Source organism: Priapulus caudatus, unplaced genomic scaffold (genome assembly GCF_000485595.1).
Source record: "Priapulus caudatus unplaced genomic scaffold, Priapulus_caudatus-5.0.1 Scaffold367, whole genome shotgun sequence".
NCBI classification, from domain to species: domain Eukaryota; kingdom Metazoa; phylum Priapulida; class Priapulimorpha; order Priapulimorphida; family Priapulidae; genus Priapulus; species Priapulus caudatus.
The window spans coordinates 227,449-253,001 of NW_014577428.1; the positions used below are offsets into that span (position 1 = coordinate 227,449).

General features: G+C 40.4%; 2 protein-coding genes across 4 annotated transcripts in view; both read right to left on the reverse strand.

The window, feature by feature from the left end:
* LOC106809607 overlaps positions 1 to 7,400 on the reverse strand; it is a 49,876-nt gene extending 42,476 nt beyond the window's left edge. Inside the window, exon 1 of the mRNA XM_014812742.1 lies at positions 7,309 to 7,400. Within this exon, the coding sequence (XP_014668228.1) occupies positions 7,309 to 7,388 (80 nt within the window). The 5' untranslated portion in view covers positions 7,389 to 7,400. The remainder of the gene's footprint in view (positions 1 to 7,308) is intronic.
* LOC106809608 (glycogen synthase kinase-3 beta-like) overlaps positions 1,750 to 25,553 on the reverse strand; it is a 41,372-nt gene continuing 17,568 nt past the window's right edge. For 2 of the 3 annotated variants that reach the window (XM_014812743.1, XM_014812744.1), the window contains exons 5-11: positions 24,526 to 24,636; positions 23,417 to 23,547; positions 21,549 to 21,655; positions 18,746 to 18,951; positions 10,951 to 11,137; positions 10,399 to 10,588; positions 1,750 to 7,500 (exon numbers count right to left, since the gene is read on the reverse strand). In XM_014812743.1, the coding sequence (XP_014668229.1) occupies positions 10,425 to 10,588; positions 10,951 to 11,137; positions 18,746 to 18,951; positions 21,549 to 21,655; positions 23,417 to 23,547; positions 24,526 to 24,636 (906 nt within the window). In that variant the 3' untranslated portion in view covers positions 1,750 to 7,500; positions 10,399 to 10,424. The remainder of the gene's footprint in view (positions 7,501 to 10,398; positions 10,589 to 10,950; positions 11,138 to 18,745; positions 18,952 to 21,548; positions 21,656 to 23,416; positions 23,548 to 24,525; positions 24,637 to 25,553) is intronic. The other variant, XM_014812745.1, reaches the window with a different exon arrangement.

The following is a 25,553-nucleotide window of genomic DNA, read 5'->3' on the forward strand; positions in this document are numbered from 1 at the left end:
CTGCATCTGACTACATCCCAACTCGTTTTCGGATTACCCCCCCCCCCGACGTCCCGAATATCGTGACCGTACGTCGAGCGGTTAAGATTTGTGCCCAACTGTCGACGGACGGACGGACGCACTGACGGCCGGACGATCATGCGATTCTACAAGCTGCATCTGACTACATCCCAACTCGTTTTCGGATTACCCCCCCCCCCGACGTCCCGAATATCGTGACCGTACGTCGAGCGGTTAAGATTTGAGCCCAACTGTCGACGGACGGACGGACGCACTGACGGCCGGACGATCATGCGATTCTACAAGCTGCATCTGACTACATCAGATGAGCTAATAAATGAACAGAAAACGTGTCTGCTATCTTGAGATTCGCGGTAATGGAATTTTCAAACGCCCCCACAAAACAAGTGCACGTGGTCACGTGAAGCAAATATTTATAGCATGGTACCTGATGGTACCTAACTCGATACGTATATAAGGCTAATTAACCTAGTGTAGAGACAATATTCCGGCCAATGGCATATCTCGAGAGCAAAAATCACGCGTTAGTTTTGACATTATGTAAACGAATCCAATTTGAAATGCAGATAGCTGCGCATGTTTGTGAAAAGAATGATGTTCAAATTTCTATGCCATGTTGGCCTTACTATATATGTACTTGGTGTTACGCAAGGAATACCGGAACGGTCGAGGAAATATAAAAATGGTTGGTAAAAGCATGTGAAATCCTCACTTTAATATAATTGCGAACATAAACTCTAATAAAATTGTGGCGTCGAACAATTTCAAGTCGGTTATAATGCGAACAGTCGGATTTTCACAGGGAAAACGTTGTTTTATTTCGCACAGCACTCTGTCGTCATAACCGGCCATGTTCTCTCTCCGCGTCCCCTTTTATACTTCTGGGCGTGCCCTTCTCGTTGGGCGCGTCCCTTCTCGCCTCGCCGGCCGCTTCGGCCATCTCCCCTATTTAATCTTCCCTAAATTGGTTCGGCGTCGGACATTAGTATGACGAGTGACCACCTGGTCTATCTTACGTCGGTTTGGACCGACCCAACCCTTTGGCCCCTGGCTGGCTGCCAAAATGTCCCTGGTTGCTTTATTCTGCATGCATTGCTTCGTGGCAGTGGCTAATTATCTTAGCCCACACTACTGCGTGCTCGCTAATATCCAACGCCTTCCGTGGCCCTCTAAAACTAATCGCAACATCTGCCGTTGGCAAAGTTACCAATCTTCTTAGCGTTGTGGTGTTAATATTACCTCCGCCCAACGGAGTTGGAGGGGAGGTTACGTGATCGGTCTCGTGCTTTCGTGTGTCAGTGTGTTCGTGTAGTCAGCAGCAGGCCAGTCAGTGTTAGCGTGTTAGTGTGTTGGCGCGATCGATATTAGCGCGTCGAGTCGAGCGTGTACATGCGAGCGAGCAGCAGCAACGAGCGGCTGCTACGAGCTATGTCGCTGGCGGAGGTATGCACTCTCCGTGAGTGCCCTCTGTCTAGTTATTCAATGTGCCGTTGGAGGCTTCTGGACGCTTCTATAATCATCGTCTCTCTAACTAATTTCTCTACCACGCGTGCCACCGTCGCTTGTGCTCCCTATTCCTACATTTCGATATTATTAATTCGCTCACGTGATTTCTGCTTCATTACAAAATGTTATATAGGGAAATCGTACCATGGGTATAAGTGTGCGCAAAATTAATTAGTAAATTACGAAGTAATATTGGTAATAATGAAGTCAAACAGTAAAAAATGAAATTAGTCAAAAACTATTTAATTGTTATTGTTATATCTGTACAAGTATAATTACAATGTCACATGGAGGCTTCAAAATAATAAGGGTAAGGCAAATAACAGGCTGGCGAAACTACTTCTTGTATAAGATAACAGTGCGCTCATCTACGCTAACATTTTATAGAACGCAGGTGCTTAGCTAATACTGCTGGTAAACACAAGATTAAACAAAACAGGAGATAATGCGAGAGGAGACGGCAATCGCTACAATGCATCTAAAAGGGTCAATTGCCGCGTGAATGCTTCTGACGCTACTTATCGTGTTCTGTTACTCTCTCGTGCCGTGTTCAGCACCGTACACAAGGATGTGCGGAGCTTGAGACTGTGAGCGCGCACAATAACCGACTGAACAGGCAGTTAGACAGGTACACACTTTATACGCAAATCATTAGTGCCCTAAAGTGACACCAAAGTGACATAGGGCGACCACCAATCGTGAGATTTGGTACACTATTACGTGCTGTATGGAAGCCAGCGATTCGAGTGGCATGGCTGATGTTGTTTTCGTAAATATACTAACCTATGCTGTCGTTGGGATACACGCCTAAATATGTCATCACTTCAATAATTAAACCGTGAACGTTTCACACATGCGCTCGCGCTGATGCATTGCAACAGTTTCATCCTTTAACACGTCAGCTAAATTTCTGTTACCCGCTATTTCACACACGAAACGGGATAATTAGTACATTTTAGTCGAGTGAAGACGTTACGGCTATATGACATCACAAGAACGCCTACAACGTTATATGATAAACCAGTACACAACGTTATCAGTTACGTCCTGTTCTGTGCAAGCTAGCTATGCAAGACAATACACAAGACATTCTCTGTTGACGTTGATGATGTGGATGTCCAGCAGGTATGTTCACGAAGGTCATTTTGCCACGGAGACGTAGGTGCCACGTCCACCTCCTCTATATTTCGTCCAATTTTAATTGTTCCACAATTAAACAAAATCAAACGCAAACACATAAAAGTTATCTGGCCTTTAATACATAAACAATTGCTTAGTTCTAAATGATATATTATTATATAACATATTTACCTCTCTCGCGTATCGCCATACATTCGCAATGCCTGCTGTATATTACATTTTATCAGAAGTAGATAATAGGGAATGTTCCCTATTATCTACTTCTGATTTTATTTTACACAGCACAGTAAAATTCTAACGACCTAAAATCTGTAAATTATCGATAAAACAGACAATGAGTAACAAACGATGAATCAGTGCGATCGGAATGAGTCTTGCAACAGACCAGCTAATGTGACGAGAGAGAGAGAGAGCCTGCACTATTAAATGTGCTGACAACACGCCATTCCTGAACTACAAAATGAATAAAAATCTGTTCGTACCTAAATAGTTTTTAAAGCGAGCATAACACGTTTTCCACGCAAGCACGTGTTCTTTGCACGTGTTATAATAAAAGAAAAAAACTGATTCTGCCAACTATACTTACTGGCTGGGTGCATTTCTCAACAGTCTCTGCCATAACTTACAAATAGCTAACGCACGTGCATCTGAATTACCGAGCTTTTATGCGACCAAACGCTATGATAGCCAAACTTGTTCAGCAGTTTGAGGGCCGAAGTCGACAATGAAACAAACTTTTCATAATTAAAAATCATCGTGTCTATGCAAGCTTCCGCCAAACCGTCTCACGCAGCCTACGTATTCACAACTGCCAACACGTAATAATAATAATTATAATAATAACAATAATAATATTAATAATAATAATAATGTCATCATCTCTGGCTGTCACCTGAACAGGAACATCAGCACTTAAACAATTAACATCAGCTCTACAAAAATGACGTCAAGGGAATTTTTACCCGTGGACATATGTTGGCAGATCAGAACGAACTTGCTAACACAAACTGCGCTGCTTTCGTCAGATGGTTCACTAGCGATCGCCTGCAGCTTGTGTTTAATGTGGATAATAGCCGACACTTAACAGGCGTATAACGCGCTAAGAGTTTTATTTACCAGTGAGATGAAACGCTGCGTCAATACACGTGACGGCTTAGCATGACGCTAACGCCTACACAGCTCTTGTATTTTGTCGTACATCAATAATTATAGTTAGGTCAGCTTGCTCGCAACCTGTGCGTAAGTGCACGCATACGTTTGCCTACGTGCGTGCCCACGTGCGTGCGCGCATGCGTGCTAGCGAGAGCGCTTACGCATTGACATGGCCCGTTTATACATTACTATCCACAAAAATGGAAACGGGATAAACCGGAGAGTGCACTTAGTAGTGTATTCTACGAGCACAGCGGATCAGCGCCATTATACATACGCGGCATTTTACGCAGTGCCAGTGCATCTAGCCAACGGCCGCGCAATTTCATAATATTAATATAGCTGTTGGTTAGACGAAAATGTCCGGAAGTAGGCTCATCTGTCGAGTGGTTCGTTGCGATTATTGAAGAACTAGCGGTCAATTATCATTAGGTGTGATTAAGATAATACCACCGACGATGAGGGGCGGAGATGGTTGCTTCCGGCTGTGCAGTGATACATCTATGATATTTACTCTACATCAGCTAGAGACTATACAATCTACCGAACCACGCGAATTATCACACAGCATTGATGCAACGCTGCGTGATGGTAGTAGTGTTGGTGGTAGTGGTTCGTGCGTACGTGTGCCCGTGCGTGCGTGCGCGCTGGGTGAGGTGGGGGTAGATATTAGCAGCATTCGAATCCCACGTGCATGGGTAAGACGAGTAAAGCCATTCAGATATTAGTAATCACGTCAGCGGCGATTCCTTGAGGCGATTGTATTGCTATTTATTTCCGATATCATACGTTCATATTAACCTCACACCCACGACGGATAGGTCTGCCTGTGGCTTTAACTGACTTCTACCACCTACTCTCAAACCAGCAAACTATAATAAGAATAACATTTGATATTCAGTGTCTGTTATCTGGCACTAGTGGCGGATCAACTGGCTTGACTGCGTTGCTTGGTGCGCCCTCGAGGCAGTACTATTTGAAATAAGGTGGGAAAGAGACTCACACGTGCACCAACTGGCGACAAGACACCCATAACTCCTACTCTCATGTATACCGTAAACACACGCTCGCTGGCGCACGAACGAACGCACGCGTCTGCACGCGTGCGGAGTTAGTTAGCTGCGGCTAGACAGGTAAACACGGTGCAACTCGATTATGGGGAAATTTCAATGATGTCACTACTTGTTACATAACTTCTTATTGACCAGCGACCACGGCAACGAGGCGCATGTAAAACCGGCTTTAAATGTATTCATAAACGCAAATTCTCATTAATCGGCATTAATGACTCGGTCAAATGCGGCTCTCCTACACGTACACCGGTAGTACTACTGATTAATGACAGGTAGGAAATTCGATTGCAAGCACATCGACATGGTGCAAACGGACGTCGTTAGCGATCGGAAGGACCATATCACACCAGTAAAATTATCCTCACTCCCCAGTCTTCTTTAATTAACTAGTTATTCACATATTCACGTTTAATCGTCGTGATATTTATACGTGCACGTGAAACAACAACGTAGGCTACACATATACGAGGGACATGAACGGAATCTTTACATCTGTATTAAACAGGGAACGTTTAAAAGGTGCCATGCCGTGAGTTCTTCTCCAAATTATTCTTTACAAAAACAAGAAAATTTTAACACGGAATCTAAACGCGCTACAAATAGCAACAATATCAAAACATACGCACAAATAAATAAGCCGCGTTCACTGACAAATTCGGTGCATGCTGTTTATGACTAGCATACAGATGGCAGTGTATTCTGCATTTCCGTCTACTTTATAGTTGGAGTAGTTTTATATTCATGTTTTAACTTTCTTCGGGGCCCACCTGAGCGAAGGCAGATGTTAGCATGTCTATTGGTTATATGTTTCTCGTTAGTTGATTATGGCAATCGAGCAACCTTTATTTTCAATCCGATTAAATCACGCTTACTTCGAACTGAATCGCATAGAGCAAATTTATAAACGTGAACAGTATCACACTTTCTGCCAATTTCGGCTGCGATAACACACCAGCTAAGACGCATCACGTCTCTCTGGATAACACCAAAAAATTGTTGCTCCTTTTGCCCCTAAAAAACCTGCTGTCTTTCTAATCTTTTCGTTATCTGTGCAATGCACCCAGCCCAGTGCTCGTCGCTAACACTTGAAGAACAATTTTCAAACAAACGTAACACCTTTGAAGCCAATCTAGTGCAACTGCGAGAAACGAGAAAATCAAGAGAACTCACGCGAACGAACGCGCGAAGAAACGCTCATTATATACGAACGTACGTAAGAAATGAACTAGGCGCTGACGGGCAGAGGTTAAACCATTTAATATAACCATTTCTATAAAACAGTTAAATACCGAAAATCACAATAAATCTACTTGAAAAAGACAATCCTCCCGGGATAGTCATAGTATCCGCTACAAAAACGGTTAGCTTAGTGCGTGAGCAATCCTCAATGAAGAGAACAGGCGGCTTGGTTTCCTATGCTTAGATCCGACTCTCTCAAAGGAGTATGATGCATCAAACAAGAACCGCCACGATACCGTCATGCGCTGTACACAGGTGTGTCCATTAGACTTCGTCCGACATTTCTACACAACCTTGATACCTTACACGAGACTAAAAACACATGTGAGAACGAAGAACTTTGTCGTCTCGTATTCATTGACGAATGCAGAAATCCATATTCTAAGCTACAACGTACGGCTTAATCAGGATAAGAGCTTACAGATATGACATACTGATCTATGTTTACATGTTAGTAAGCGTACATAAATAGGGATCTCTATTGAAATATTACATCTAATGGATACCTCTATTTATGTACTTCTGACGTCAGCAAACACCACCAAGCTAGTGCTGCTGTGTTTAGTGAGTACAGCTCTGCAAATGCCTGCAAGTCCATTTCTGCAAAATTGCTCATTACTAGCCCAAATATCAAGAAATACCTGCAGTTGTCTCTATTTGGTTTTTGAAGAAAAAAACCCAGATAATTATAGGTACTTTTCTAAAAAAAATTCTGGTGATTAAGAATACCCCGTAGAGGTAACTAATGTGCTCACAGAACTATACACGCAGAAAAGCAATAGCTGCACCACTGTTACATAGAAATATGAGTCAGTCTCCCACACACTTGCCCCCGCTCTTTCACTCTCCCTCTTTTTTCTCTCCATATATATATATATATATATATATATATATATATATCTCGCTATCTCTTACGCAAACACACCCCACACGAACACTAGCCACTCCCACGTACGCGCACTATCTGTGTATTGGAAATTACATCAAATGGCAAGGGTGAAACACAGTGCTTTGCAAATAGCAGCTTCTTGGTTTGTCAATGTGGAAGCTCTCACGCGTGCGAAATGGCAGCCACCTGCTCAAACATGTCATTGACAATGCGGTGTGATTGGTCTGAATGACCAACCGCGCAGGGCCCACTTAGCCCTGGTCTGAGCACAATGCCATTAGCACTTACTCTTCAATCGGTTTTCCATCAGTGATCTCCCAGTGATGTTGTGGATCGATCGATGAACTTGATTGCAAGTTCGTTCCCATCTTATATATTACAGGTCTTCCGGGAGCTAACAGATGCCATCGCGGTCACGTCTCAACTCCTTCATAGAATCATGTAGTACAAAGCCACATACTGGCATGACTTGCCATTCACCTGTGATATAAAAGGAATATGAAACCCCCCAAAACAATAAACAGCCTTTTGTTGTTGAAACAGCGATATCATAAAAACAAAGAAAAAAATTTAAACAAAGGCATCACTGTTGTAACTAATTAAATTTTGATTACTGAACCTACAGATGCAGGGAAATTTTGTGAGCACGTTTGCAGCTGATTCACTGAACAATGGAAGAAAAAACATAAATATTGAGAAACATATTATTGGACAATATAAAGTTTTAATTAAAAACAGCCAATAGAACCGTACTTCAAAGCACTAAATCAATATTATAATAATTGCCACAATGATCAAAATATAAAACGATCTGAAAGCAATACAGAGAAACTGAATAACTACTATTACAATGTACTACTATACTTTATTACAATGTATTACTATACTTTATTACTATGTTCCATATTTAACAATCTACTTGCTTCATGGAACAACACACGTACACACATAGACGCGCGCACGCACGCACGCACGCCCCCGTTTGCACAGATGTTATCAACAACATTTTGCATTGGTCTGGGTGATGCTCCATTAGGAGCATTCCCAACTTTAATGTCATTAATGTCGTGATATAAAAGAGATATAAAGAGGGGGGGGATCGATATCAATTAGATATCAAGATATGAAATAGATATCAAGGGGGGGGGGTGGATCGATATCAATTAGATATCAAGGGGGGGTTAGATATGAAATAGATATCAAGGTGGGGGTTATATAGGGTATATAGAGGGAGCAAGCAACATTGAGACTGGGGTATGTTCGCTTCGTTTCACTGGACTTCGTTGCTCGAGCAAGCGAAATACAGAGCGGGGCCATGTTCGCTTCGTTTCGCTGGACTTCGTTGCTCGAGCAACCGAAATACACAGCGGAGCCATGTTCGCTTCGTTTCGCTGGACTTCGCTGGACTTCGTTGCTCGAGCATTGCTAGGGGATCATGCATGCCCCGGAAAATTTTTTGATTCTGAGATGCAATTTCCTGCATTCTGAGGCTCAAAAATGACAATAAATTGACAAAAAATGACAATAATTGACGATCACAGTGAAATTCGTAGTTTGATACAAACTGGTCGTAGTAGTGCAAAAGAAATAGAAATTCGTATAAAATACGGATAAATCGTAGTGGTTGGCATCTCTGCTTTAAGGTTACTCTCCAGGGTTTAGGCAAAATTTTACCGATTTCCCACTTTCATTCTTATTCGATGGCTAACACTAAGTGTCACCTCGGTACATACTCATTTCTCCATATAACGATACATGTGAACTTTCAGAGCGTTTTGATTGCCTGCGTACACGTGTAGTGAGCCGCAGCTGACGTCACTGATGACGTCAGAGACATGATACAACCAGCATTTTCACGGTATTCACTAAGCCAATATCATTCAGCATCAACCCTCCTACAGCTGTCACCTGCCAGTGATAGTTGAAATTTCTGCATGACCGAAAATAGCACCGTTTCCTTTGTTACACAAGTGTATTTAGATGCGCGTTTGTTGACACATAGCTTAGTAACGGCATGCAGTACACATCGTACATGCATTTTGCATAAAAGTGCGATGGTAACCTCGTAATTGCTCAAAATTTCTCAAGGTGCATAGAACATTTTACCAATTTAGTGGTGTCAGTTAGTAATGGATATGTCACAGTAAGTACTAACACTAGATGTTTCACATACGTTCACCCATTTTGCACACAAGCGGGCGATCATTGTGTCACCGTTTTCGATTTCTGCCATAGTAGCCCGATGTCTAAATCGATATTTCTCTGTGATTACAACTTGGAATAATTTAATTTTACACTCGTTTTAATGGTAACATATTGCTGTAAAAAAGCGCATCAGGGATTGTTATTTAATTACGTACATGTGTGAAGAAGAGGCCTGGACAGCCTCTACGGGGCACAGCTCAACTGAGTTACCCTACGTGGATTTAGCTTGCTGTTTTGGTGTTGCCATTATATATGTAGGAGAAAAATGATTGTTATTTAATTAAGTGCCGTATTTTGTTATGCAAAAATTTTCAATTCAAACGTGCGACTTGAATTTTAGAGAGTAACTATAAAGCTTAAAGAAAATTCCTCATGCACTTTTTTGTTTCATATTGGGCTTAACTTGTAACAAAAGTTTTGCTTTCTCACTCTTTGTGGTAAATGAGAAATATCCAAAATGCCATTTTTACATAAAAATTCAAAATTCGCATGGTAACATAATTAGGTGCTGGAAATTTCATGAAATTTTTTGGCTTGAGCATATACATCTCGTGTGATGGATTAGATTCATTCGTCAATAAATGTTTAACTTTACTCTTCATTAGAGCAATACCCGCACAAAAGGTGGAGAGTATCCTTCCATTTCTGTAGCAGTCAAACATAAAGGAGGCATACAACAGTAAGCCTCTGCAAATTGTTCTCCGTTGCACTATATGGTCTCTAGAAAAGGAATTTTTTGGCTTTTTTTTTCGCCGAAATTCGGCACTAGAGTGCAATAATTTGCATTATGCACGCAAGTTAGATGCCTACACAACGTCTAGAAAACATTAGAAGTAAAATTGATCTTGTCGTGTAGTAACAGTAACCGGTTGGTAATTTTTGTGTTTGATATGTGTTCAGACTACTTTGCAGAAATTCGCATCATAGAGCTGGCAAAAGTTTCGAGCGGAGCATAGAGCATGAATCTGTTTAACATGAATAACGTGTATGTTGTGTATGCGAAGTAACAGTGTGAGTATTTTTAATTAATTTCTGTTTGATGCTCATTCAGGTCGCCGCCTATGGACGCCCTCTACTGTTGTTCACCACCTAAATGCGAAGGTAACAAGGCAACCATCTCAACTCTCCAGAACAAACAGTAATTTACAGCAACAATATCGATACGATACATACCATGGCATGGAACAGCACTGGTTACATTAGTTTGCAGGGGCAGAGGCAGCAGCACCATCTTCCTGCAGAGTACTACCCACTGCAACTTCACTATCTGCATTTTGCTGTGCAGTAATATCTTGAATGACGTCTACTTGTTTTGCGTGCAAAGGAATAAGTAAGGATACCAACTCTGGCACCCCACACAGTTCTGTAAAATAATAATAGTTGCCATTATATCAAGTGTAGGTTTCGTTCGTAGGCAAATACGTGAGCAAATTAGGCATAAACTAGGCATAGACAATTAGGCTGACCCTTATTCAAGCTTTCGCTAAAATATTGCAAAAGATAGCAAAGATGTAAAATCGGCGCACAACTGAACAACCATCGAGTCCGAAACATGTTAAGCTGGGTTTACACTACCAACTATGTTGTCAAATTGGACCAACTTCCCAACTATACAACCAACAACCGGCAGTGTAAAAGCGAAAGTCGTGCGAGCAACTGGTCGATAGCAACTAGTTGCGAAAATAGAAAATGTTCTAATATTTTATTATACGTTTACAAACTCACCTTTCTCTGTGAAGTTAAAGAGGGGTGGCAGATCTTTGCCCATCGGCAGCCGTGTCTTTGGGTCTCGCAGCTCACTAAAGAACGCATGCGCGCATGCATGTAGAGGAGCAATGCGAGCTGATGGGGTGTACTCAAGCAGTTTACTCGTCAGGTCTATAGCTTCAACGGGTGTCCTTGGCCGAAACACCTGCAATGCAGTCACAAGCAGAGTGGAGTAATTAAGCATCTAACAATATGCTGAACTGTATGCAGCCAATGGCATCTGGTTATCTTATAATTGGTGTATTCACTTATTATTTCATATTACAATGACCCTGTTCGCAACGACATGGATTCTTATGATGAATATCTTGCATTACGATAACAGTGGCAGCAATTGTGAGGATATGGTAAATGGGCTTCTATATTTCACAGTTTACGATAGGAACCACATATAAATACTATATCTTAATATGCACTAAGTCTTGATTGTGAATTTATATGTAATAGGATCCTGAACATACAAATGTAAGTTACCATTGTAAGTTATTGTGTACCAAAGTATACATACATCAGGGCGTCAAGTGACAAGTGACGCTCAAAAAATAGGAAAATAGGAATTTCAGATGTGAAAAAATAGGAAGAAAATAGGAATTTTGGTGAGAAAATATATGTTAAATAGGAATATTTGTTGCGTTAGATGGCCTCCCAACACCCCTACAGCCATCCCGATCCACCACAAATGGTTTTATTAATATACATATTTGGAGTTACATCACATGCGAACAATATTTTGAGGTTTTAATGAGAAATGCATGTTAAAATTGATAAGCAGTTTATACATGCATAAGCACCCATACATGTAGACTACTCCAAAATAGTATGACGTACATATATACATGGGCGGATCCGGCTTTTTGAAAAAGGGGGGGTCCAGTAAGAAATAAAGGGCACTTTTATAAAAACGTGCCAAAGGCAGCTTATGCGACGTGTCTAAGGCACGTTGCCACTTAGAGCGGGGTTAGGGGGACCTCCCCCAAGAAAAATGTTAAAAATTTGTGCATTCTGAGAGCATCTGAGCAGTAATTTTGATGTCTATAATGCAAAATGGAATTCCAAAATTTCAGGCAGAAAATTATCTTTTATGTGTTTTCTCTTTTTTGGGGTAAAAAAGAGGGGGTCCGGACCCCCTGGACGCCCCCTCTGGATACACATACCACATCTAACTGAGAAACAACTTTACTGAAATAAAATATGTGATAGTAAAGAGTATATTACATTAATTTAAAGTAAGGGGTGGGGGTCCTCCCCCAGAAAATTTTTGAAAATTGGGTCACCTGAAATGTAAATTCCTGCATTCTGAGAAGGATACATACAATTCTGGATTCAGAAAAATAAAAAGCCCTCAAAAATAGGAAAAAATAGGAATTTGTCCAGAAAATAGGAGAAAATAGGAATTGCCCAGAAAATAGGAAAAAATAGGAATTTGTCCAGAAAATAGGAGAAAATAGGAATTGCCCAGAAAATAGGAAAAAATAGGAAAAAATAGGAACTTGACGCCCTGATACATATCAAATTGTATATAAGTTAAATATATATATGTACAAGTATGTATTGTAATGACTGTAACATGTTTGTAACATACCTGAAATAAAGAAATTATTAAAAACAAATTATGAGGATTTCCACAACCTGTGAAACATGCTGCATTGATTAGCAGGTGTGTGGTTCATGGCTAGTTTATAACTTTTCACTTTTCAATGTCGCATACCTGACCAATTTGCTTATTGTATGCAGTGCAAACTCCAGAACAGTGCATGGTTTTGATACATGTTTTTTTAATTATTTGGGGAACCATAGCTCTGAAAACCCTTTGCATGGGTTTATAACTTCATTAACTGCAACGCAATTCTGCTATGTACCCGAAGACTCCTATACTTATTCAAAATTATTTCAATGACTGCTGGTAAGCATGTGGGCGTGCGTGCGTTGCGTGTGTTTGTACGTGTGTACATGAGCACCGTATCTTGGCACTTGCAATAAAGACCATACAAGAATGTTTAGTTGTTACAGTTTAAAAATGCAATGGCTCCTTTCAGTGGCTTTACTCGCCGACAATAAAAATGTCCTTAATTGTTTTAAAATATGTAAAGTATATAATTTCTTATTTGTGGAGTAAATTGAAATATTCATACTGAAACCAATGCTACGTGCTTTGAAATTCTTTGTCGTACAATTAGTTAGCTTTTCGCAAGGTCACAGTTAGGCTTAATTCTACGCATCACCATAGGAATGCTAAGGGAGGGGTATATCACGATATATATCAGCTAAGAATGGAACAGCAGCTGAAATAAATGCTGTATTGTTACGTAAACACAACCGGATATAGCACGATCAAGCATAAGAGCACCATCATTTTACCTTTTTTATACTTGAGTTTTTAAATAAATTGAATTTTCAGCAACGTTTTCCATCCTTAACAGTGTTCATTTTTGGGTGCGCCCTTGCGTTAGTAACGCAATATTTATTGTAAAGTCACATCTGAATGCAGCGTCCGCGCCCACCCGACGCAAATAAATCGTTATGGATGCAAAATTATTTTGATCAAGCACCCGTCCGCATTATAAAGCCAGGTGCACACGCACGATATGTTACGGTATTAGTTGCTGGGTTTTCTCGCAGGAAATAATCAGTGTAACCCGCACACGCTACGCCGTGTGCGCTGGCTACCGATTCAAAATCAGGACAAATGCGGTGCGAGTCATCCCAACATGCATTGTGCGCTACGACAACAACAGCCATTTCGAAGTGTTTGTACTTTTAATATTTTACTTGCTTTTAAATATTAGTTTTTAGTGTAACCTATTAAATGTGCTTAAGCGACCCTAAGGGTGATCAACTAACAGTGTGCTAATTTTGGGCATCCTAAACCAATACGGCGGCATGCATACACAGAGTTAGTTTTTATAGCATAGATATTGCGAGATCGATCATATGTGACTTTGGCATTGGCATTGTTATTAAGAGCACCAGCGATAGCTTTTAACGCATGTGACCTCTTATTGGGGTCTTTGTATTCAGATGGTGTTGTGTCATAGAAACATTTATGCTGCGACCACATATCAACAAGTAATGCTTCCTTTTTGTCGTCCCAAAAAACTGCACGTCTTCCATGGATGCTGCCATTTTGTTGATCATGTGATTTTTGCTCGATGCTGATTGGCCCATGTAACCGGGGTTTCCCGTTGAACACCGCACACGCTACGGTCCGATTTTATCTGTGCGGTTTTTACCGGGAGATATCAAACCCGATTGATATGCTCCAGTCACTAGCGGTAAAAATCGCAGGATAATGAGACTATTCACCCGCTGGGTGGGAACAGAAAAAGTCGTACGGGAAAAACCGTAACGTGTGCGACAGGCTTAAGTATACATACTGATAATGAAGCTTCATGTCGATTTTACGAGCGATCTTTTTCGAGATTTGGGAAATAGAACAAAATGCTTCAGATCGGCTGTTTCCTGGCTTGTTGGCCGGTTTTCAAGTGAAATTATAATATAAACATACCATTTTGATGCTTGGCTGATAAAAAAAATTCTGGGAAGGCATGCCCCGGACCCCTCCTAACAAGGCTTCGCACCTTCGGTGCTCGCAAGGGCCCCTAAATTAGAATAATAGGGGGCCCAGGATCCCATTTGATAAATGGCTAGAATAAACATTGCCTTAATTTACTCGACTTCGTCAACGTGATATGAAAGCTTTTGCTAAAAGTCAAAATATTCAGACTAACAACTTTCACTCAATGGGTGGCCACCAGACTTCACGTGGCTGCAACGGATAAACTGGGATATGCATAGACATAGACGCAGTCTGCAGTCAATGCCCCGAGGGCTTGTTCTTAGATACCTTCTTAGCTGGTATCGAGAAAGTCAACGTGTATTTGATATTTACTTTTGGAATATGAGAGGAAAGTATTTATTGCATCCACCTATATGATGCGTCGTCACTGTTCTCATCATTTTAGAGAAGTGGGTAAGCACTGCTTTTAGACCTATGCTCTGGATTTGTGCACTGCGGATACATCTGTTCAAGTCCCAAATATGACAAATTCGAAGAGGATGTTCCACGTTTTCTTGACTTGGGTTCAATACCTTGCGTGAAGGTGCGATACCCGAAATCACTGTCACCCTCCTTGGGCTTTGACTTTAGTTGATATTTCGTTTTGATCAGACGTCATCATTATAGATTGCCACCGCTGTGCCGAATATGAGCACTGTAGGTGAATGGCATTTAAGATTTGTGCCACAGTTTATAGACAGGCTCATGCAAATACTCTTGCTATTGTTATTCTACAAGCTGCATACAGGCAATGCCAAGCTGGCTAAAAATCCATACTTTGCTTTATATTGTAAGCATGCAGTCTACACGAACGTAGGTGCACATGACAGTAGCAATACTATGGGCTTGCTATAGTAATGAATAGGGATGATAGCCGGTTGAGTAACACGAGATGGGAAGATGGCTGAACGGAAATGAGCAATCACACAAACTACCTCAATGTTTTAGCTAAAGAATATCATGCTATAATTTATCAGCGTTTTACGTGTTTAGCCTCGTACTGCAGCCTGCTACTATAAACAATCTTACGAGAATAAGAATATAGTGCCTGGTGTGTTGAATGTGCGCCACGTGTTGTGTAGCTCAGGTACAATTTTGTCCAGATCGTATATGTTCCTACTTGTTAGGTTTACCACAGAGATGGGTACAACACGTAAACCTAGGTGAGATACTAGAATTGAAAAGGGCTATCCATTGACTCATTACAATTAACCTAATATCATAGAAAACATCACGGACACAGATGCCTCTTTCAGACGACACCTCAAAGCTCCACGAATGACTCAAACGCCATACCAATGTGTTGCCAACGATTTCTTTTGCTTCTCTTGGATGATACTTACTTTTTCTTTTTATTATTTGCACAATTGCACTACCTATTGCACTAGAAGTACTACCAAGTAACAGACTAGTTTACGAAGGTGTTTAAATTTGTTGAAAATATGCTGTTTAAACAGCAATACTGCAGTTTTAAATGTCAAATAAGTTTAAATGTATTTTTTCAACACAAACGAATTCACGGGTATAAAATACAAACGAATGCATTCAGACGGCATGAGACTTGAGCAACAAGTGCCGCGGAGCGACAGCGCTCATCTCACGTCTACTGCGGTGACTCTGTGGTGGAGTGGTGGGATTCTAGTAAACCCTGTTAGTCCCAAATGTGTTCACATACGCGCCGAAACAGTGGAAGGCAAAGGGCCATATGGTATCAGGAACCTTCTCGAAGGAATGTTCGTTGGGATCGTTATGAAAGTTGCCACGAGATGGTGCGTACGTTTAAGTGTCTTAAGATTAAAGATGGAAGCTCCCATCGTACGTAGTAGCAACAACTATTTGCAAGACAGAATAGGTAAGCACTCATCTATTTACCTACGCAAGCCTACAGGCTGAAATAGAGAGCTGCCACCTGTAACTAATTAACGCAAGCAAAAACTACACAGTACTATCACCACCACATGCACTGGCAGTGGCTACTGGCAGTGGCATAAGTTACATGTAACACACTGACAGTACAGAATGCCATAGAAATTATACGATTTAAGGAGCATAAACCTTCTTCAACCAAATTTAGCTTTTGAAATTTCACTGTGACATTGTAGCCTCATACGTCCAGGCATGTATAGATTCTACTAGCAAACCTGGCAATCAAATTCTTTCTAACAGTGAACAAATCCATGTTTAACCCTCCTCTTGAGGGTTAAAAGGTTATCCGACACTTACTCTTCGCATGTCAGCGGAAAGTACATTTCATGGTCCTTTCAAATAAAGCCATAAAAATGGTAGGTTACCGCTGAAACAAAAAAGTTTTTCAATTGCTCCGTCAGACCATGTCCTCAGAAAATGTCTAAAATCTGCCCTGTGCTACATTGACCTTTGACCTGTGACCTCCAATTTCGGCACAGTGATGGCTTTTCCTACCATCATGCTATACACCGACTATCACGAGCCTAGGTCGAGCCGTTTAGATTTGTGCCGCAATTCTGCATTTCCTCCATATACCTTAAGTTAAGGAGGGAATGTTCCCCCTTCTTTTACACCTCTTGACCTTTGACCTTTGACCCCCACATCCCAACTCGTTTTCGAATTACCCCCCCCCCCACGTCCCGACTTTCGAATCCGTACGTAGAGCCGTTTAGATTTGTGCCCAACTGTTGACGGACGCACGGACGCATGGACGCACGCTCATGCGATTCTACAAGCTGCATCTGACTATGTCAGATGAGCTAAAAATGGAGATGGCATTGCACCTTAAAATGTATAAGTAACAACTAAAGGTCACGCTTATGCCCACATAGAAAGTTGGGACTACCAGATATATTAGAAATAAACAAACTTAAACTGACCAATTGATTTTGAACAGCCCCCAAAGTAAATGATGATGCCAATAAAGTCAGATGGGGAGAGTAAATTGTAGAAAGTTGTGCAAATCAAAATTTACAGGAGGCTCAGTCAAGTTTTTGCACCCTTAAAGGAATTATGTCAAAATTATTTTAAATAACGCTCAATCTGGAAAATATGTTGTGAATTATAGTCTCACCTAATAATGGATATGTTAGTTATTACACCAACCTGAAAAACACTAAGAGTTTATGCTGTTTTTAGCATAGAAAATTGGAATTGATCACATCGTAACAACATGAGATATTTGATTATAGCAACAATTAATTTGCAAATGGCACCCACAAAACAAATGCACCTAATTCAAACAAAGGGCATCTGATTCTGAGTAGTGAACGCAGTGTAATTTTAAAATTCTTTATCCCTGGCCGAGTCTTGCGCTATCGCGAGAACGTGCGAGATTAGCGGGAAATGGCAGCGGAAATCAAAATAAGTTATCAACATTTGAATCATTGTTTTGGTGAATACAGTACGAAGGTTCTAACACGTGTTAGCATTACTGTAGACAGTTGCTGTTGCTCAAGCAATAACGGTAATATCGAAAGAGTGCGAAAAACACAAGAATGATCGGAAATTATTTTTGAAGGACTTACTTTAGCTTATGCTGTAGAATAAACTATATTCCATTTCGTAATTCATTTAACTTAGAACCACTGGGTCTCGAAGCTGGGTTTATAGTTAGCGTTTTTAGCACTTAATTGTGCACTATGAAAGTAACATTATTAACACATCACTGTAACGTGGCAATTCCGGTGACATTCCAAAGAGATATTGTTTGTTCAGAAATGTTAGAAGACGGTTTTGCAATTTATGTAGAGCGGGTTGGAATTCTCTGTGAGGAACTCAGGAAGAAGAATAATTACAGTAAAAATAATACCAAAAGTTACATGTTCTTCTCCAAATATAAGTATCTATAATACAATTAAACAAACATTACGAACATACACAAACAAATTGTTCAAGGGCAACCAACTGGGGTGACGTTGAGCAATATTGGACTATTTGCTTACAATTGCTGCAAGCCCTAAAGCAGCGTACTGCATCAATTATCTCCTTTTCCCCACATTGCATTGCCAGATCAATACCAACTACACCGAGTTGCATACTGACTTGCTGCACCCGTCCTCCCCATCTAAATTCCATCCTGTACTAATACCCGGATTCAAATTGGTATTAGATACTACAGGTCTAACTCAACTGAATCAGTCTATTGGCGGCTCCGCGCAAACCTGCGCTTGCCGGCCGCGCCCTCAGCAACCCATCCGTCGCCCCAGAGTGCCACTGTATGAACATCACCTTTGACGATACCTTTGACCATGGGTGAGCCTTGATCTGAGGAAACTTGAACTCCTTATAGTGTGGGTTCATCTCCTGGATTTGCTCGCGCGACGGCGTGCCCAGCACCTTGATGATCTCCACCAGCTGATCGACGCCGCTGTCACCCGGAAAGATCGGCTGCCCCAGCAGCAGCTCAGCTAGCACGCAGCCCGCCGACCAGATGTCTGCAACACAGCGTGAAGCCGAGTGATCAATTGGGGGGAGGGGAGTAGAGGTGAGGGAAGAGAGGGGAGGAGACGTGAGGAGAGGTAAGGGGAGGGCAGGGGAAGAGAAGAGAAAGAGAAGGTGGGGGGTGAAGAATCGACTGATCCAAAAGAATGTCAGATAGCAGTGAACAGAGTGAAAGAGAAAACATAATTTACTAACTTATAACAGAATGTAATCACATTCTCAGCATGACACATATTTTTAATAGTAGTCATAATTTATTCTTTTAAGCCAGCCAATAAAGAATTATGACATATTGGTTGAGATTTTTTTGCGAGAGGTCAATCAGCAATAATTAAACCAAATCTGCAATTTTCCTAGTTGAACTTAAATTGTTGACCAGTGAACAAGTGGAGCATGAAGAAAACATTACATCATTATTGCTGACACTGACATAAGTTAGACAACTCGCAACTTCGTTACATCAGTACGATGTAACGTTGCGTGCCTTGCTAAGTGCACCTATGCTTATTAACGTTCACGCATGCTGAATATACAGGAAAATACGGCTAGACTGTAAGCTTCTTTAAGAACAACAAACAGATTTTACAGTATGGATGAGCAAGATAATTCCCTGTTTAAAATAGGCTTACACATATTTAAAGCGACTTTCGTTGAAGCTAGCTAACGTGTCTTACATTAGTCAAATCCGCATTACGTCCAGTTATGATATTTATCGTTCACGTTCTCAGTTTTGTTACTTCACTATGCTTCATGAACAGAGGAATTTACACAGAAAGAATAAGATTTGGGTGCATTGCTGTAATGTCGATAGGTAAAGTTCATAGTGAGGATGGCAACTCATCGATAACTCCAGTAAAAATACGTTGGGTGCTCAGACCTAGCTGCCTCTACACATTTCTTGAGTAGTGTCATTGTAGTAAATTCTATCATCACATTGTAACACACATTTGGTGCTATAATTTCCATGGTGCTAACAAGATATGCACTGGCAGCAGTAGGTAATGTTTCAGTGCAGTAGACTATCAGTCGTACACCTTTTATATGTAATAGCTCTAATTTGCTGAGATGCAATGAGCAAGGAAACAACGTTTTGTATGGATATGGCCTTTTTGTTATTACAAGAATGACAACATAAGCCAATATTGAATTTCATATGAGCACAAAGCAAGGTACATTGAGGAACTGATCCACTGTGTATGCATGGGCCTAATTGCAATGTTGAGCTTAACAGCATGGTTTTTGCTATAGCAGGGAAGTGAAGAATTTTACTTACATATTTTAATTACAGTCTCGGATATATTCCAAATGACAATCAAGCACACGTATACTGCATGCTCATTGGTTCCTGCTGCTCACTTTTTTTGACAAAAACCTTGTGTACGGTGCTTGCTTTGCCCCAGCTTTCAGTTTCAATAAACTGTTTTCATATATGATAATGATCCAGTGTTTACCCGAGGTATTTTATTCTGCTTCAAGATCTCAGTATTTCCAAGCATAAATCGCTGGATGTCTATGGTGTTACAGTTACAGAAATTAACTTATCAGGGTGAAAAATATCACATACTCTAGGAATTCTGTTGTAAACTTTCCTCGTGGCGCCCCCTATCATCACTGCTCGAAATATAGCCGCTTGTATTATGTGAATGCAAATGTATATGTAAATGAGAATATGAAACTATGAAGTGTGAAATGTAATTGCTAAATCATTACACCAGACGAGAGCACTTTGTGATAAATCTTTTTCTTTCTGATCAAAATCTTAACTAAGATTTATATTTTGATCTTACTAAGTTTTGTGCATTTAGTTTGTATTAGATATTTCACTAGGTGGCAGTACTTGTCAGTAATATTAAACCTTAAAGGCATACTAGGCCCATTGATTTATGCAATGTTGACGAATGCTAGAGTAACTGCCACCTTGTGTAGTTAATAAGTACATAACCTTATAGCCAAACGCATATTAGTTTGTCCAATATCACTGCTGGTTACATTACACGCAAGACTTGAAATCGGTTGTTGATATTCATTTATATGCCGTAAATGTCATCCAGGAGTCAAGCGATGACGTAAACATTTGTGCGGCCCGTATATTTTGGACGCCAGATGAAATGAAGGTGTCAGCGGTGTAACCACGGCCACGGACTAAACATGGAAATGGAGTAAAACACACGTACTAATCACGAACGCACATGGACAGCCCTGACAAAAAGTTCCTTATCACGAGCATCCGTGTTTACGAAATCACTGATGAAAATCATTGCGTACGGCCGAGCATGCGTGCGAAAATGTCCGATGCACTATAAATCTGTATCACACCCGCTTCGCTGGCAGCGGTTTGAAACTGTAAACAACTGATTTCTTGGACTGCGGATTTCAATTAAACATTAATTGTCTTGTCTTAGTAGCCAGCAGTGATATTGGACAAACTAATACGCGTTTGTATGTAAGGTTATGTACTTATTAACTACACAAGGTGCCAGTTACTCTAGCAATCGTCAACATTGCATAATCAATGGGCCTAGTATGCCTTTAATTACTGCTAAGGTCTTTGCTCAGAGTTGTGTTTAAGCAATAGATTTGGTCAACTTACCTATGTTAGAGGTATAGTCAGTTGCACCAAATATCAGCTCAGGGGCACGGTAGTACCGTGAACAGATGTAAGACACATTTGGCTCACCTCTGACGAGTTGCTTCGCGCTGAAACATTACAAGTGTGGGGGTTAGATAAAAAAATGATAGTAGATAGATAAAAAATGTCTCACCATTATTGTAAACCAGAGATTTACAAGTGGGAAATGTCAATGAAAAAGTCACTTAAGGTTGACATTCACCACTGCAATAAATGAACAGTGGCCGTTTAAAACAATACAAGCTATTAAGTACAAATTAATATTAAAATATATTAAAGATTTAAATGCACAAAATATCACAATCAAATAAATTATTGTAAAATCTGCAGTTGCATATAAGTACAGATAAATTCTGCAACCTATTTCTTTCTATTCCAGTAAGGTGCATACATTTTTTATGTAAATGAACCAAACCCTGACATTTGAATTTATAATGTGGGAATATAAATTATTATAACTCTGACTTAAGCCTTGAAGCTCAAACTTAAAATAGACTTAACAGTGAAACCTGTGTGTATATCACTACTAAACCCAGGGCAGAATTTTTTGTCCATGACATGAACCATAAACAATTCAAATAAATTTAATCAAACCAAAATTTGCATGACACTATCATAGAATAATGCCTCTATAGCCCAACTTTAATGGTAAGCAGTTTGCTGCCTATTATGTGTTACCAACATTACGTTAGGCGCTATAATAAAGTAAAAGGCTTTGTAAGGCTATCTAACACATATAGAGATTGTAGAGCATAACTGATATCTTTTCTAACATTCAAGAACAATTTTCACTTTTATTCCATCTGTTCTATATAAGTAGACATTCGAGCCACACTAGCTAGGCTTAGTCCAAGTTGTAAGTGGTACCAGCAAAACAAATTATGAGACCACGGTCCGTAGACAATTCACAATGGTCAACTCGAGCTCCTGTAGATCGGTCAGTTTGACTCATGTGTCAAGATGACTCGCCTGGAGATCGGTCAGCTGGACACACCGGCTAACTTATGTGAGATGTTTCACATGCTCCGACGTCGGAACGGTTGGGTGTAAGTTAGTACATTTGCGATAGATGCACGAGTAATATAAAGTACGAGTAAATAACATTTATTTTAGAATTCTCGCCCGATCTCCACAGGGCTCATCTCTACACATGAGCCGTGCAGCACGTTACCTATTCATTCATGGTTAACACAGCCAAAATTCTGCGAGATTTTAATATAAATGATATTTAAATTTAAGATTTCAAACTCATGCATCTATCACAAAATGTACTAACTTACACCCAACCGTTCTGACGTCAGTACAAGTGAAACATCTCACATTCAGTTAGCCAGTGAGTCGAGCTGACTGATCTGCAGGCAAGTCATCTCAACACATGAGTAGAGCTGACCGATCCCCAGGCAGACCATCTCAACACACTGTGAGCCGAGTTGACTGATGAGTTGAGTTGATCGGTGCCCGTGAGACCACTGCTGCAAAGAGTAAAGTTTATGCCACCGACTGGTTCTTTACTGGTTACTAAGTCTGCATGAACCAGCACCTCATGGAGTTTTCTAAGTGCTTGATCAGTTTCCTGCTGCCATGAAGCTGTATGCCTTTCACTAACTGATAATTATTACTTTGCCAGCAATTTTAATTACATTATACTCACCATTCCAGTTAGGCTACAAATGTAATGCCTCTGTACATTGTCAACATCCATTACTTTCCGTAAACAAACTATTTGTAAACATGCAAAATAACTAAAAGCACCTGCGCTGAATATTTTTCTAAAAAAATCCAAGCGCCTAATCTCCCAATGCTCCTTCCTCATTAGAACTGCAACTTACCTGCCAAAATCACAAAGCTTGAGGACTCCTGTATCTGGATCTAACAACAAGTTCTGTGGCTTGATGTCTCTGTGACATATTCCCACTGAGTGAATGTATGCTAAACTTCGGAATAGCTGGTACAAATACAGCTGCAGCAGAAACAGTAGAATTACCAGATGAGTTGTCAATTTGGGCATGTAGTTATGTCGCTTTTTTGCTAATATTAACACATTTTAATTATTTAAATTAGACCATTCATATTTTTTCTGTAATTAAAGATACACTTAAACTTTTGAACGGGTAGTGCTCTAATTAGTAAACGATAATTGACAAATGAATCGAATCAATCACACGTTTTATTTATAGACGAGATATACTCAAGCCAAAAAATTATTGTAAAAATTTGTTTTAATGTAAAAATGCTATTTTGGATAATTCTCAATTACCAGAGTATAAAAGCAAAATTTTCGCGACAAGTTAAGGACTATGTGCAACAAAATCGCATCTCATGATTTGCATCGCATCTCAAAATGGAAAAACTGCCTAAGATTTAAGTCGTTAATTAATGTTTGGATTAAAAATTTATGGAAAATAACCATAACTCATAAAAGACCGCACTTAATATCAAACCCTGCCGTACTTTTTCATAGCAATGTGTTACCATCAAAACGAGTTGAAAATATAAATTATTCTGAGTTGTAACGACAGAGAAATATCCATTTATACATTAGCTAGTGTGGCCGAAATCATCAAACGATCACACGATGAGCCAATAAAAAATGTTTGCATTCAGGCTGTCTTCTCTACACCAGTTAATGGCAGCCAACTTATAAATCCTGACTCAGATCTTTATTTGAATAGATACTAAGATAGATTCCTTGCACAAATCCACAATTCAACATGTCATGCTCATTACTTCACTAACACTGGTACCGGTGCACACAAACAACCTCTTCCAACTATACACACATACACAAGACATGGTGAACAAACTGGTTCTGTGAGGAGTTATCTTGATCATTTTGTTCACTTTATTCTAATACTGCACTGCTCAACTAACTCCTCAGGTCCAATTCTAAACGCATAGGCAGATTAAAATCTTTCTGATTAACTAGCCTAAAATTTACCTTAATGTATATTAATGGGATTGTCTGTTTCTTTTTGCTGTAGTGCCTAGCCACTCTGTACACAGTTTCTGGGATGTACTCTAATATAAGATTCAAGTACACCTCATCTTTCTGAAAAGAATACAGATGGAAATATATATATATCAGGAGTAGATAATAGGGAGGAGTGTGACATCAATAAACAAGGGAAATTCGTCATTTACTAGCCTTATAATACCTACGATTTACTACACGTAACTCATCCAACTTGAGCTCAAATCGGACACAGTACATTCGCCCATCATCGTACGAAATCGTTTCCTCGTAGACACCCGCAATCCGGAGATACAGCCTAAAACGTACGACACAATTCTCCATTCTATGGCCATCAATCCAACGCCATTGCGCGCCTATAATTCAAACAAAAGGCAGCTACCTAACGCGCTATTGCTAACCCAGCGAGGCATGTGGCTCGCTGGGAGATTAGGCATCAACACTCGGCGAGATAACCTTTGACCCGGTACACAGCTACACAGGCCACCTTTGTACATAGCTGGCATGCCTTCACGCACGCACGCCAACCGCATGATTAGCTCGTCGAGTGTTGCGTCGATCTCCAATCTCCCCGCGAGCCACAACGCCACATTCAGCTATCCGAGAGAGCAAACACAGCGACTGCGCGCCAGTGTTGCTGCCTTTTGTCTGAATTATAGGCGCGCAATGGGCGTTGGATTAATGTCCAAAGAATGGAGAATCGTGTCGTACGTTTTAGGCTGTATCTCCGGATTGCGGGTGTCTACGAGAAAACGATTTCGTACGATGATGGGCGAATGTACTGTGTCCGATTTGAGCTCAAGTTGGATGAGTTACGCGTAGTAAATCGTAGGTATTATAAGGCTAGTAAATGACGAATTTCCCTTGTTTATTGATGTCACACTCCTCCCTATTATCTACTCCTGGTAAGTATAGAACAGCCACACTGCAAGATCTCACTACAGTAAGTATAGAACATAGCCACACTGCAAGATCTCACTACAGTAAGTATAGAA